Source organism: Hemitrygon akajei, chromosome 25 (assembly GCF_048418815.1).
Source record: "Hemitrygon akajei chromosome 25, sHemAka1.3, whole genome shotgun sequence".
Lineage (NCBI taxonomy): Eukaryota > Metazoa > Chordata > Chondrichthyes > Myliobatiformes > Dasyatidae > Hemitrygon > Hemitrygon akajei.
Genome location: NC_133148.1, coordinates 20,679,485 through 20,694,809, shown reverse-complemented (window position 1 = coordinate 20,694,809; position 15,325 = coordinate 20,679,485). Strand labels below are relative to the sequence as shown.

At 44.3% G+C, this 15,325-nt stretch overlaps 1 protein-coding gene and 1 pseudogene across 2 annotated transcripts in view; one reads left to right on the top strand and one right to left on the bottom strand.

The window, feature by feature from the left end:
* Positions 1-5,995, top strand: part of LOC140716407 (uncharacterized) — a 47,395-nt gene extending 41,400 nt beyond the window's left edge. The window contains exon 3 of one of the 2 annotated variants that reach the window (XM_073029106.1): positions 1,212-5,995. In XM_073029106.1, the coding sequence (XP_072885207.1) occupies positions 1,212-1,969 (758 nt within the window). In that variant the 3' untranslated portion in view covers positions 1,970-5,995. Of the gene's footprint in view, positions 1-840 lie in introns of both variants that reach the window. The other variant, XM_073029107.1, reaches the window with a different exon arrangement.
* The window catches only part of LOC140716248 (uncharacterized), a 97,912-nt pseudogene that overhangs the window by 57,254 nt on the left and 25,333 nt on the right, over positions 1-15,325 (bottom strand).

The window sequence follows — 15,325 nt, the reverse complement described above, 5'->3', positions numbered from 1 at the left end:
CTTCCATACTGTTCCTGCAGATCAATTCATTACACAGTGCATTGAGGTAGAACAAGGTAACACAACAATAATGCAATACAAAATGTTTAACAACTACAACAAAAGAGCAGTGCAGGTAAACAATAACGTGCAAGGTCATATCAAAGTTCTGTGAGGTCAGGAGTCCAACTTAAGACACCAGAGAGTGAGCACCATGGTAGCATCACAGTTAGCACAATGCTATTACAGCTCGGGCCATCAGAGTTCACAGTTCAATTCCAACGTCACCTGTAAGTAGTTTAAGTGTTTCTCCATGTAAACACATTGGTTTCTTCTTGGTTTCCAATGGCATTCTTGTTAGTAGATTATTTAAAGTTAAAGTCTGTCCCGAGCCTTATAGGTTCATCAGGCCAGTGCTTATGCCGGTTGAGTGACAGAGAGTACGAGACTCCCCCCCCCCCACCGTATAGGACGCCAGTCGATCGTGAGGTTAACCCCCGGCATTTTGCCGGTACCCATTTTCAGCTGGGTGGACTGGAGCAATGTGTGGTTAAGTGCCTTGTTCAAGGACACAACACGCTACCTTGCCTGGGGCTCGAACTCATGACCTTCAGATCGCTAGTCCAACGCCTTAACCACTCGGCCACTGTAAATTGGTCATTGTCAATTGTCCTGTGATTTTTGGGCCAAAGGGCCTGTCTACCTAAATAAATAAATTATCTTTTAGTCTTATAACACCTTGAGTTTGGTGGTACATGTATTATAATGGTCTGCCAATTTCAGCATCACTTCACTCTGATGTTGGGCACAGCTGTCTAAATTTCAGAACTTGCCTTTCTCACATTTAAATTAATTTCACAGGTTGTCAGTAATGGAGGATTCACTGACGGGAAGCTCAAACCAAACAACGGATCACAGCCTGCAAGAGTCACTCAATCCGCTGGGTTCTGAACATCCGCAGACTTTGTACGTGGAAGCAGAAAGTTCCACTGACCGTGGGGAGAAATGGCCAACGCGTTCTGAGTGTGAGCAGGACTTCAGTCAAGCATCCACACTGACAAGTGACCAGATCAGTCACTCTGGGGAGAAACCGTGGAAGTGTGAGGACTGTGGGAAGAGATTCATTTGTCCTTCCCACTTGGAAACTCACTACCGAAGTCACACTGGTGAGAGGCCCTTCACCTGCTCTGTGTGTGGGAAAGGATTCACACAGTCAATCCACCTAAAAACACACCAGCGAGTTCACACAGGGGAGAAGCCGTTCACCTGCTCGGAGTGTGGGAAGGGATTCGTTCAGTCATCTGATCTGCTGATACACCGGCGAGTTCACACTGGCGAGAGGCCGTTCACTTGTTCTGTGTGTGGGAAAGGATTCACTCATTCATTCAACCTAAGAAGACATCAGAGTGTTCACACTGGGGAGAAGCCGTTCGCCTGCCCTGAGTGTGGGAAGGGATTCACGCACCCAACCAGTTTGCAGAATCATCAGCGAGTTCACACGGGGGAGAAGCCATTCAAATGCTCGGAATGTGGGAAACGATTCACCCAGTTATCCAACCTAAAAACACACCAGCGGCTTCACACTGGGGAGAAGCCGTTCACCTGCTCTGAGTGTGGGAAGGGATTCACCTTCGCAACTAGCCTGCAGAATCATCAGCAAGTTCACACTGGGGAGAAGCCGTTCACATGCTCCGAGTGTGGCAAGGCATTCATTCGGTCAGAAAACCTGCTGATACACCAACGCATTCACACTGCGGAGAGACCGTTCACCTGCTCTCAGTGTGGGAAGGGATTCACCCACTCAGCTAGTCTGCAGAATCATCAACGTATTCACACTGGGGAAAAGCCGTTCAAATGCTCGGAATGTGGGAAGGGGTTTACCCAACAATCCGGTCTGCAGAACCATCAGCGAGTTCACACTGGTGAGAGAAGCCGTTCACCTGTTCTGAGTCTGGGAAAGGATTCACCTGCTAAACTCGAATCTAAATAAAACTCGGGAGACCAGCTTCTTATCGGCACCAGTTTATTGCGCAGTGTCCTGCAGGAGTTTGAGACCCAGTTGTCAAAGGGAAGGCATGTCAGTGCTGCCAACCATCTGACAAGTGGACTAATTCAATCAGGTTACAGCCGTAAGTCCCAGATATTACTGTTGCAAGATGTCATTTGAACTGGTACGCCCACCAAGTCTGTTGGTGTAAACCTTAGTTGCAGATAAGAGAGTCCACTAAATCAAGGTTTAATTACAGATGGATTTGCTGTCCAGTCCTTATCAGTTATTCCCCTTGCTAGTCCCCGACTTAATTACAGATGGATATTCATTCCTGTGCTTATCGGTGAGTCCTTACTCAAACAAGGGTACAATATATTGTTTATCAAATTCTCAATGTCTCTCTGCCAATTAAAAGGAAACCAGTATAAGCCGGTTAATTTTTTAACTGCTGAAGACAAAGTTCACTTAAGTTCAGAAATTCCTGTTCAGCCCAATTATTCTTTTAGCCAGAGGTTACTTAGGTTTGAGATGATTTCTTTATATCCTCAATTCCTCACACCCACACAGACGGTTTGCAGAATCATCAGCGAGTTCACACTGGGGAGAAGCCGTTCACGTGTTCCGAGTGTGGGAAGGAATTCATTCAGTCAGGCAACCTGCTGATACAAGCGAGTTCACACAGGAGAAAAGCCATTTGCATGCTTTGAGTGCGGGAAGGGTTTCACACAGTTTGACAGATTAATGGATCATCAGCGAGTTATAGACAATAGGTGCAGAAGTAGACCATTCGGCCCTTCGAGCCTGCACTGCCATTTTGAGATCATGGCTGATCAACTACTATCAATACCCGGTTCCTGCCCTGTCCCCATATCCCTTGATTCCCCTATCCATAAGATACCTATCTAGCTCATTCTTGAAAGCATTCAGAGAATTGGCCTCCACTACCTTCCGAGGCAGTGCATTCCAGACCCCCACAACTCTCTGGGGAAAGAAGATTTTCCTTAACTCTGTCCTAAATGACCTACCCCTTATTCTCAAACCATGCCCTCTGGTACTGGACTCTCCCAGCATCTGGAACATATTTCCTGCCTCTATCTTGTCCAATCCCTTAATAATCTTATATGTTTCAATCAGATCCCCTCTCAATCTCCTTAATTCCAGTGTGTACAAGCCCAGTCTCTCTAACCTCTCTGCGTAAGACAGTCCAGACATCCCAGGAATTAACCTCGTGAATCTGCACTGCACTTCCTCTACAGCCAGGATGTCCTTCCTTAACCCTGGAGACCAAAACTGTACACAATACTCCAGGTGTGGTCTCACCAGGGCTCTGTACAAATGCAAGGGGATTTCCTTGCTCTTGTACTCAATTCCCTTTGTAATAAAGGCCAACATTCCATTAGCCTTCTTCACTGCCTGCTGCACTTGCTCATTCACCTTCAGTGACTGATGAACAAGGACTCCTAGATCTCTTTGTATTTCTCCCTTACCTAACTCTACACCGTTCAGATATAATCTGCCTTCCTGTTCTTACTCCCAAAGTGGATAACCTCACACTTATTCACATTAAACGCCATCTGCCAAGTATCTGCCCACTCACCCAGCCTATCCAAGTCACCCTGAATTCTCCTAACGTCCTCATCACATGTCACACTGCCACCCAGCTTAGTATCATCAGCAAATTTGCTGATGTTATTTTCAATGCCTTCATCCAAATCGTTGACGTAAATTGTAAACAGCTGTGGTCCCAATACCAAGCCCTGTGGCACCCCACTAGTCACTACCTGCCATTCCAAGAAACACCCATTCACCGCTACCCTTTGCTTTCTATCTGCCAACCAGTTTTCTATCCATGTCAATGTCTTCCCCCCGATGCCCTGAGCTTTGATTTTACCCACCAATCTCCTATGTGGGACCTTATCAAATGCCTTCTGAAAATCGAGGTACACTACATCCACTGGATCTCCCTTGTCTAACTTCCTGGTTACATCCTCGAAAAACTCCAATAGATTAGTCAAGCATGATTTACTCTTGGTAAATCCATGCTGGCTTGGCCCAATCCTATCACTGCTATCTAGATATGCCACTATTTCATCCTTAATAATGGACTCTAGCATCTTCCCCACCACCGATGTCAGGCTGACAGGTCGATAGTTCTCATTTTCTCCCTCCCTCCTTTCTTAAAAAGTGGGATAACATTAGCCATTCTCCAATCCTCAGGAACTAATCCTGAATCTAAGGAACATTGGAAAATGATTACCAATGCATCTGCAATTTCCAGGGCCACCTCCTTTAGTACCCTAGGATGCAGATCATCTGGACCTGGGGATTTGTCAGCCTTCAGTCCCATCAGTCTACTCATCACCGTTTCCTTCCTAATGTCAATCTGTTTCATTTCCTCTGTTACCCTATGTCCTTGGCCCATCCATACATCTGGGAGATTGCTTGTGTCTTCCTTAGTGAAAACAGATCTAAAGTACTCATTAAATTCTTCTGCCATTTCTCTGTTTCCCATAACAATTTCACCCAATTCATTCTTCAAGGGCCCAACATTGTTCTTAACTATCTTCTTTCTCTTCACATACCTAAAAAAGCTTTTGCCATCTTCCTTTATATTCCTGGCTAGCTTGCGTTCGTACCTCATTTTTCCTCCCCGTATTGTCTTTTTAGTTAAGTTCTGTTGTTCCTTAAAAACTTCCCAATCATCTGTCCTCCCACTCACCTTAGCTCTGTCATACTTCCTTTTTTTAAATGCTGTGCAATCTCTGACTTCCTTTGTCAACCACTGTGGCCCCTTTCCCCCCTTTGAATCCTTCCTTCTCTGGGGGATGAACTGATTTTGCACCTTGTGCATTATTCCCAAGAATACCTGCCATAGCTGTCTTCTCTGCTAGGCTATCCGTCCAGTCAACTTTGGCCAGCTCTTCCCTCATGGCTCCATAGTTTCTCCTGTTCAACTGCAACACTGACACCTCCGAGCTGCCCTTATCCTTCTCAAATTGCAGATAAAAACTTATCATATTATGATCACTACCTCCTAATGGCTCCTTTACTGCAAGATCGCTTATCAAATCCTGTTCATTACATAACACTAAATCCAGAATAGTCTTGTCCCTGGTCGGCTCTCGTACAAGCTGTTCCAAGAATGCATCCCGTAGGCACTCTACAAACTCCCTATCCTGGGGTCCAGCACCAGCCTGATTCTCCCAGTTCACCTGCATGTTGAAATCCCCCATAACTACTGCGACATTACCTTTGCCACATGCCAATGTTAACTCCCTATTCAACTTGCACCCAATATCCATGCTACTGTTTGGTGGCCTGTAGACAACACCCATTTGGGTCCTTTTGCCTTTACTGTTCCTCAGTTCTATCCACACAGATTCTACTTCTCCTGACCCCATGTCCCCCCTTGCAAAGGACTGAATCTCATTCCTCACCAACAGGGCCACCCCACCCCCTCTGCCCACATTTCTGTCCCTACGATAGCACGTATACCCTTGTACATTCATTTCCCAGGTCTGATCTCCCTGCAGCCATGTCTCCGTTATCCCAACAACATCATAGTTACCCATTTGCACCTGGGCTTCAAGCTCATCCGCCTTATTTCTGACACTTCGTGCATTCAGATATAGAATTTTTAGCCCATTTCTCCTCTCTCTGTTTGAATCGCTGCCTATTGTGCTTAACCCAGCTCCCCGAACTCCCATCGGGCTATACGCCCCTAGAGTTCACACTACAGAATACCCCTATCCTGTGTGTGGGAAGGGGTTCACCAAACAATCCAGTCTGTGGAATCACCAACTTCAGACGAGGGTGATGCCATTCACTTGACAAAGTGTGGGAGGGAGTCAGTAGGTCATCCAGTCTGCAAATTCACCAGTGAGTCAACGAGTGACTGTGGGAGCTGGATTCTCCAGGATTTGACCATGGCCATTGTCCTGGTCTGGGTTCATTCTGATAATGTTTACAGCCCATGATTGGAGTTTAATGTTCTTGACAAATGCTGAATAAATCACATTGAACTTTAACACCCTCTCTGTTTCCTGCATATTTGATATATATAGGATAATTTAATTGAGGACTTTATAATGAAAGTAACTGGTAGGGTGTGTAGATAAAACTATGCTAGTGCAAGAGTGAGCATCAGAGAATCGGAATATTTAGGAACATTTTGTGAAAGATTCCAAAGTGGTAAGAGTCTGGAAATATTTTTCAGGTGGGAATTGATGTTGGGTGAATTTGCTAACCAAGGGATATGGGGCAAAGGTTGTTATTTGGAGCTGGGTCACAAGTCGACTATAATGCCACTGAATGGAAGGATAGGCTGGAACTGCTATCACTTTCCCTAAATAGGCATATTATTAAAGAGCAGGAGGTGTTGCTTTCACCAGCAGTGTAGCAGCCAGAAATACTCAGCAATGCCTCAGCGAAGAAAGCTACCTGTGATGGTTGAATGATGGGAGAACATAAGCATGGATATCGAAGGCTAAATATAAAACATCCCCCTTTAAGCCGACACACCAAATCATCACTGGTGCAGCCAATTGGTTTTAGAAGTCACATGATTAGTTAAATGGAGATCACTGTGTGCAATCAATGTGTTCCAATTGATTGCAGTAAAAGTACAACTGCATTTGAGAGTTCATCTGCTGGTGAGTCAGTATCCTGGCAAAAACTACACATAAAGGCAAAAGAACACTCCACAAACAATTCCCTGAAAAGGTTAATGTAAAGCACAAGTTAGGAGACGGATACAAGAAAATTTCCAAGTTGCTGAATATCTCTTCGAGTACAGTTAAGTCAATCAACAAGAAATGGAAACAGCTATAAATCTGCCTAGAGCAGGCTGTCCTCAAAAACTGAATGACCGCGCAAACATAGAAAACCTACAGCACAATACAGGCCCTTTGGCCCACAAAGTTGTGCCGGACATGTCCCTACCTTAGAAATTATTAGGCTTATCTATAGCCCTCTATATCTCCACATACCTATCTAAAAGCCTCTTAAAAGACCCTACCGTATCCACCTCCACCACCGTTGCCGGCAGCCCATTCCACGCACTCACCACTGAGTAAGAAATTTACTCCTGACATCTCCTCTGTACCTATCCCCAGCACTTTAAACTGTGTCCTCTTGTGGCAACCATTTCAGCCCTGGGAAAAAGCCTCTGACCATCCACACAATCAATGCAAGAAGGGGACTAGTGAGGGAGGCCACCAAGAGACGTATGACAATTCTGGAGGAGTTACCAGCTTCAGTGGCTGAGATGCTAGAGACTGTGCATACAACCGTTGCCTGGGTGCTTCACCAGTTGCAGCTTTATGAGAGAGTAGCAAAGAGAAAGCTACTGTTGAAAAAAACTCACATGACATCTCGGCTAGTTTGCCAGAAGGCATGTGGGAGACTCTGAAGTCAGCTGGAAGAAGGTTCTATGGTCTGATGAAACCAAAATTGAACTTTTTGGCCATCAGAATAAGTGTTATGTTTGGCATAAACCAAACACCGCACATAATCAAAAACACATCATCTCTACCGGGAAGCATGGTGGTGGCTGCATCATGCTGTGGGGATGCTTCACTGCAGCAGGCTCTGAAAGCTTGAGAAGGTGGAGGGTAAAACAAATGCAGCAAAATACAGGGAAATCCTGGAGGAAAACTTGATGCAGTCTGCAAGCAAACTGTGACTTGGGAGAAGATTTGTTTTCTAACAAGAAAATGACCACAAGCATAAAACCAAAAATAGGCAGGAACAGCTTAAAAACAACAAAGTTAATGTCCTGGAGTGGCCAAGTCAGATTCCAGACCTCAATCCAATTAAGAATTTGTGGCTGGACTTAAAAAGAGCTGTTCAGTCATGATCCCCATGCAATCTGACAGAGCTTGACCAGTTTTGTAAAGAAGAATGGGCGGGGGGGGGGGGGGCGGGGGTGCAGAAATTGCAGTGTCCAGAAGTGCAAAGTTAATAAGAGACCTATCCACACAGACTCAAGGCAATAATTTCTGCCAAAGGATGCATCTACTAAATATTGACTTGAAAGGGGGTGAATTCTTTTTATAGACATTGTATATACTGTAATTCTTTTTTTTCCAATTATCATGGATTACATTGCACTGATGCCCACAGTTAACAAATTTCATGACATATACCAGCGATATTAAATCTGATTCTGAGTACATTTATTTCAGCTGATACTGTGTCATCAAAGCATTTCTCATCATTTCATCCTTAAGTGGCTGAACTTCTTACCTGAGAGTGTGCCGGTGGTGTTTGCCTCTAATACTTGATCTGGTAAGTGATTCCTTTTTAACAATTTGATCTAAATTCCTTTGGAGGTTCCTGTTGAATCTGCTTCTATTCATTTAGGCAGGACATCCCAGGACACACACAGCAGTTCGCTGGGTATGAAACATTTTTATTTGTTTTTATCCCCTGGCCTTTTTAGTTCAGTATTTTTAAAATTTGTGACTGATTACTTACACCCCTGCCAGTGGAAACAATGTTCAACAGAAATTAATTATACTGTGAATAAAACCCTTGTTTGTTTGAAAGCCACAATGATATCTCACTTTAACGTTCTCTGCTGAAGAGAACAACAGAATCATACAGCATATGATCCAGCAAGTCCCCTCCAACAAGCAAGCACCCAGAACCCTATTCCCACACTCATGTTATTTCACTGTCAATAAATTCCCATCATTTCCCTGGATTGTATCATTCACTTGCACACCAGGAGCAATTTACAAGGGCCAATTATTGTATAAACCTGCACACCTTTGGGATATGGGAGGAATCCAAGCACCCAGAATTAACCCATATGGTCACAGAGAAAACCACACAGAAATGGAACACGAGTGAATCTGCAGATGCTGGAAATAAATAAAAACACAAAATGCTGGCAGAACTCAGCAGGCCAGACAGCATCTATGGGAGGAGGTAGTGATGACGTTTTGGGCCGAAACCTTTCATCAGGAGTGAAGTAACATGGGATGGTCGAGGGGGGAATAAGAAGTGGGGGGAGGGATGAAGTACAGAGCTGGGAAGTGATCAACTCACTGACCTCCGTTGATACCCCTGCCCCCCCTTACCCCATTCCTATCTATTATTTTAGTCTGGTTCTCTTTCTCTTTTTTTCCCCCTCACTACAATCTCCCCCCAGCCCTACCTTTCTTTCTCTTTTATTTCCCATAATTCTCCACCTTCCCCCTAGCCCATTTCCCTCCAGCCTATCACTTCCCAGCTCTCTACTTCATCCCTCCCCCCTCTTCTTATCCCCCCTCGACCATCCCATGTTACTTCACTCCTGATGAAGGGTTTCGGCCCGAAACGTCGTCACTACCTCCTCCCATAGATGCTGTCTGGCCTGCTGAGTTCTGCCAGCAATTTTGTGTTTTTACAGAAATGGAGATCGGGTTTGAACCCAACTATGTTGCCTGACAACTTCTGCCTCTCCAAATTGCTGACATCATTCATCTCCAGTGTTCAATGTCATTCAGACAAAGTGGTGTCCAGAACTAGACACAATTTTCAGACTGTGCCTGTAAAGACAGGAACACTGAGCTGTTATGTCTTAAGACAGGAGATCACAAAGTGATCTGAGTCATGCTAAGTCAAAGCTCACCTGCGGGCATTTTATTCCAACGTGTGCAAGGAAGATCTTAACCACCACAAGCAGGACAGAATTTGCAGTATATGCTTACAGGTCTTATCTTTCCCTTAGCACTGATATACCTCACGGTAGTTACTAAAATTACTGACTTAATTGCACAGGCCTGGCAGATGTTCCCCTGTTACTGCAACCCTCTTGCCTAGCCTTCCCCAATCCCCTTCTCTGTATAATAGTGAATGGTGTATTCCCCCAAACTGTTGAGCCATCACTCTCAGAGCCTACATTTGGTCACCTCCCCCATCATGCCTTGTCATTAGCTTTACTGTGCCCCCACTTTGGTTTCACCCATTAGTCCCTGGGCAGAACGCATCCGGAGCATACATACACTTTAACTCGCTGGAAATTTGACAAAAAATAATCTTGTACTTTGCCACAAATGTCCCTTTGTGATTAGGACTTTTAATTCCTCTATCATTCTGGAACTTCAAATTCATTTATATTTTTGTTTTAATATTCATTCAATGTGTCTGGGCTTTGTAGGCTGAGCCAACATTTAATTGTCCTTGAGAAAGTGGGGCAGAGCTGCCTTCTTGAGTTGTTGTAGTTCTTAAGGTGTGGGTACCCACAATGTCAGAGAGAGAGAGAGTTCCAGGATTTTGACCAGGTGACGATGAAGGAACGGCTATGTATTTCCAAGTCACAATGGTGCGTGGCTTGTTTGTAAACATCCATGTAGTCCTATGATTTTTCTGGCTTTGTCGCTGTAGCTGGTAGATATCATGGATTTGAAAGAGGCTGACAAAGGAGCCTTGCTGGGTTTCCCTTAGATGCTTCCTGGACCATGTACTACCTTGAGATACATTTTCCTGAAAACATTTACAGGAAAATAAAGAAATACAATAGAAATTATGAAAACCTATGCATTACTAAGAGTGGCAAATAACTGGTGTGCAGAGGACAAAGTGTGCAAATTAAAATTTAAATAAATAAGCAAGCAAATAAATACATACAGGCATACTGAAAACATGAGTTGTAGAGACCTTGAGAGTGAGTCTGTAGGTTGTGGAAAATTCAGAGTTGAAGTGAGTGAAGTTCGACACTGATTCAGGAACCTGATGGTTGAAAAGTAATAACTGTTCTTGAACCTGGTGGAGTTGGACCCAAGGCTCCTGTACTCCACTTTTAAGGAGGACTGAGTGAAGGCTGTGGATAGGACACTTATCAAGCAGATTCTGTATCTTGCCTGGTATCAAGCTGCACTCTTTGGGGCAATTGGAAGGTATCTTGCTGGGTGCATCACAACTAGTATGGAAACACCAATGCCCACGAATAGAAAAGCCTCCCAAAAAAAAAGTAAATACAAATACAGCTGTTCTATCACAGGATAAGCCCTCTCCACCACTGAGCACATCTGCAGGGAACGCTGCCACGAGAAAGTAGCATTCATCATCAAGCACCACCACCAGCTAGGCTATGATTTCTTCTTGCTACCCCCATCGGCCAGTAGGTGCAGCAGCACTAGTCCCACACCACAAGGCTCAGAAACAGTTAGTACACTACAAGCATCAGGTTCCCGCATCAGCATGGATGATTTCACTCACCTCAACTCTGATCTGATTCCACATCCTGAAGACTCACTTTCAAGGAATCTACAACTCATGTTCTCAATATTATTTTTTATTATTTTTCATGTTTGCACAATTTGTTATCTTTTACACACTGGTTGTTTGTCAATCTTAGTTTCTGTGTAGTTTTCCGTTGATCTATTGCCTTTCTTTGTATCTGCTCCAAATGCCTACAAGAAAGTTAATCTCAGGGTAATATATGGTGACATATACATACTTTGATAATTAATTTACTTTTGAACACTGCTAACTTGAGCTTTGTAGATGGTGGACAGGCTCTGTGGAATAAGGAATGTTACTCATCACAGGATTCTTCGTCTCTGACCTGCTTTTCTAGACAGATTGTGTACCTGGCTACTTCATCAGTTTCCTGTCAATGATAACTGCCAGGATATTAACAGTGTGGAATTCACTAATGGTAATGCTATTGAATGTCAGAAACTAATAGTTAGACTTTCTCTTTTTGGACATTGTAATTGCTGAATGCTTAAGTGACATGAATGTAAAATATTTGAGAACTCTCCTTCATTAATGCAGTTTACAGATTTAACTGGCCACGTCATGCCTTACAAACTTAATTGAGTTTTTTTAAATAAATGTGACAGAGGTGTTTGATGAGTGTAAGGCAGTGGACATTATCTACATGGATTCAAGTAAGGCATTTAATAATGTCCATTCATGGTAGGTTGATTAGGAAGATTAAGATGCGTGGGATCCAAGGTGAATCACAAGTTTGCCCATAGATGACAGAGTAAGTATAGAAGCCAGTTACTCCAAAATAAGGTACAGGGCATCTTACCTTGATGGGTAGAGGATTGAGTATAGAAGTAAGGAAGTCATGCTGCAGCTATATAAAACTTTGGGAGTATTGTGCGCAGTTCTCATTGCCCAATTACAGGAAACGTAGAGATTCTGGAAAGGGTACAGAAGTAGTTTACCAGGATGCTGCCTGGATTTGAGGGTTCACGAAAAGTTGAACAAACTTGAGTTGTCTCCTTATAATATCAGAGTCTGAGGGCATGTGCGACGGAGGATTTTAAAATTGAGAGGCATGGATAGGGCAGACAGTGAGAATCCTTTACCCAGGGTAGAAATGTCAAACACCAGATAATGTGTTTAAAGGTTAGATGGGGAAGTTTAAAGGTGACATGATGGGCATCTTTGTATAGGTGCTTGAATGGGTTACCAAGGGTACCAGTGGAAGTAGGCAGTTTGGTGGAGTTTAAAATACTTTTAGTTAGATCAGCACATTAGAGACCAAAAGGCCTGCCCAGTACCGTACTGTTCTATGTTCACTTGACTCTTTTTGACATCTTGCCCCCCCTTTCTGGATCTGTTTCCATATCAAGAGATACGCTATCCATTGAGATTACTATAAACCTACTGACACCTACAGCTACCAAGACTCCTCCTCCCACTGTCTCTTGCAAGGATACCCTCCCTTTCTCAGTTTCTCTGTCTCCACTGCATCTGTTCTTGAGATAAAGCTTTCTACTCCAAAACATCATTCTCAGAATCAGAATCAGGTTTAGTATCTCTGGCATGTCATGAAATTTGTTCACTTTGCAGCAAAATTATAATAATAATGATGTAATTATTATAACTGCTGTAATAATAAAGAAAACACTGAATTACTCCAAGTATTAAATAGTTAAATTAAATAATTAACACAACAATTTAAAAAAATATAGTGAGGTTGTGTTCATGGGTTTCATGTCCATTCAGAAATCGGATGGCAGAGAGAAGAAGCTGTTCCTGAATTACTGAGTGTGTGCCTTCAGGCTTCTGTACCTCCTTTCTGATAGTAGCAATGAGAAGAGGGGCATGTCCTGGGCGATGGGGATCCTTAATGATGGACACTAGCACCATTCCTTTAAGATGTCCTGAACACTATGGATGCTAGTGCCCATGATAGAGCTGTATAAGCTTACAACACTCTGCAGCCTGCTTCAATCCTGTGCAGTAGCCCCTCCATACCAGGCAGTGTTGCACCCAGTTAAAATGCTCTTCCAGGGACACGTGTAGAAATTTTCAAGTGTTTTAGGTAACACACCAATTCTCAATGCCCAGACAACGGTCCCAGAGCTACCATCCTTCATCCGGGAAGGAGAGAAACCGGGGGCTAACTCCTTGCTTCACGACTCATGCCACTGAGTGCATCCAGGGACTGGGAAATGCGTATTGATTTAGGCCAGAAACTTACCTTCCCATCTGAAATTGCAACGATCAACCTGCGGCCTGACCTGGTCCTTTGGTCCCTCTCCTGTTGGCGCGTCTTTATCATTGAGCTGACGGTCTCCTGCAAGGATGCTGTGGATGAGGCTTATGAACGTTAAAGGCTGCCATATGCCAGCTTTTCAGTTGAAGCAGAGGAGCGAGGCTAGCACGTAAAAGTGCGCCTGGTTGAGGTGGGGTGCAGGGGCTTTGTAGCCAGTTCCACCGTAAGGCTGCTGAGGGAAGGAGGAGTCAGAGGGCAGGCCCATAGGAAGGCAATCAAAGCACTTGCTAATGCCGCCGAAATGAGCAGTCACTGGCGGTGGCTGAAAAGTAGGGATGCTGTCTGGGCTGCCAAGTGACCATCTAGAGATTAACCATGTGACACACACCAGGTCTGATCAGCCTGTGGTGGGCCTGCCTCGGCTGAGGGTGTCTTGTGATAAAAGGCTGAAACGCCCAGTAATGTCGAAGATGTGTCGTCATGGTAGTAACATCATCTAGTGGTCATCTTTAAGAACTACTTCCACTTAAATCAGGTGCAGTGCAGAAACTTTGTAATTGTAAAGATTGTAACATGCAGTCCTATTAATCAAACTCCTAATTGAAATATGTGCTGTCTTTTGTAGCTGCATTGATATGTTGGAGCCAGGTTAGATCCTCAGAGATATTGACACCCAGGAACTTGAAACTGTCCTCCCTCATCTTACCCTTTCTGAAGCCCACATTCAGTGGAGGTGTTATTTCTGATCCACATAGATTGTGGTATTCTGGTTAGGAAGTCAAGGATCCAGTTGCAGAAGGAGGTACAGAGGCCCAGGTTCTGGAGCTTTTTGATCAGAACTGTAGGAACGATTGTATTAAACACCGAGCTGTAGTCAATAAACAGCATCCTGTCACAGCTATTTGTATTGTCCAAGACCGAGTGAAGAGCCAATGAGATTGTATCCACTGTAAACCTATTGTGGTGATAGGTAAATTGCAGTGGGTCCAGGTCCTTGCTGAGACATGAGATGATCCTAGCCATGACCAACCTTTCAAGGCATTTCATCACTGTAGCTGTGAGTGCTACTGGACAATAGTCATTCAGGCAGCTCACCCTGCTCTTCTTAGACACTGGTGTAATTGTTGCCCTTTTAAAGCAGGAGGGAACCTCTGACTGAGAGATTAAAAATGTTTCTGAACACCTCTGCCATTAATTGGCACAGGTTTTCAGAGCCTTACCAGGTACTGCATCGACGTCGCCTTGCGAGGGTTCACCCTCTTGAAAGGCAGCCTGACATCAGCTTCTGAGGCAGAGATCACAGGGCCACTGGGTGCTGCAGGAGTCCTCATAGCTGTAGTTTTCTTCTCACTTTCAAAGCAAGCAGAAAAGGCTCCATCATTTCCGCCAGTTGCAATGTGATCCCAACACCAGCCGCATGTTCCCCTCCCTCTCCCTCTCTGCTGTCCATGAGGACCACACTCTCAGTGATTCTCTGGTTTGCTCATTCTTCGCAACCCTCTGTCATCTTCCCCTGCAGACTGAGGTGCAATACCTGCCCCTACACTTCCTCCTCACCGTCATCCAAGTACCTAGCAAAGTCCTTGCAGGTGGGAAATTCACCTATTGTATTGTGCCTTGGATGTGACCTGCTCCAAATCAACAAGATCAAACACAGATTAGGTGACATCTTTGCCAAGTTTTTCTGCAGTTACCATCTTGAGCTCTTGGTTGCAGCCACTGTGAGGGTGGGGGGAAATGTAAATGTAAACAACTGAATGGCATGAACACCCTTTTCCAATTTCAGGTAATCAGTTCTTTTCTCTCTCCTGATCAAGCCAAGTCCTCTACACACACTCCTTTTCAACCCCCAACCTCTCCACACCCTCCGCTACTTGGTTCCATCTGCCCATTACCCACACACCTAG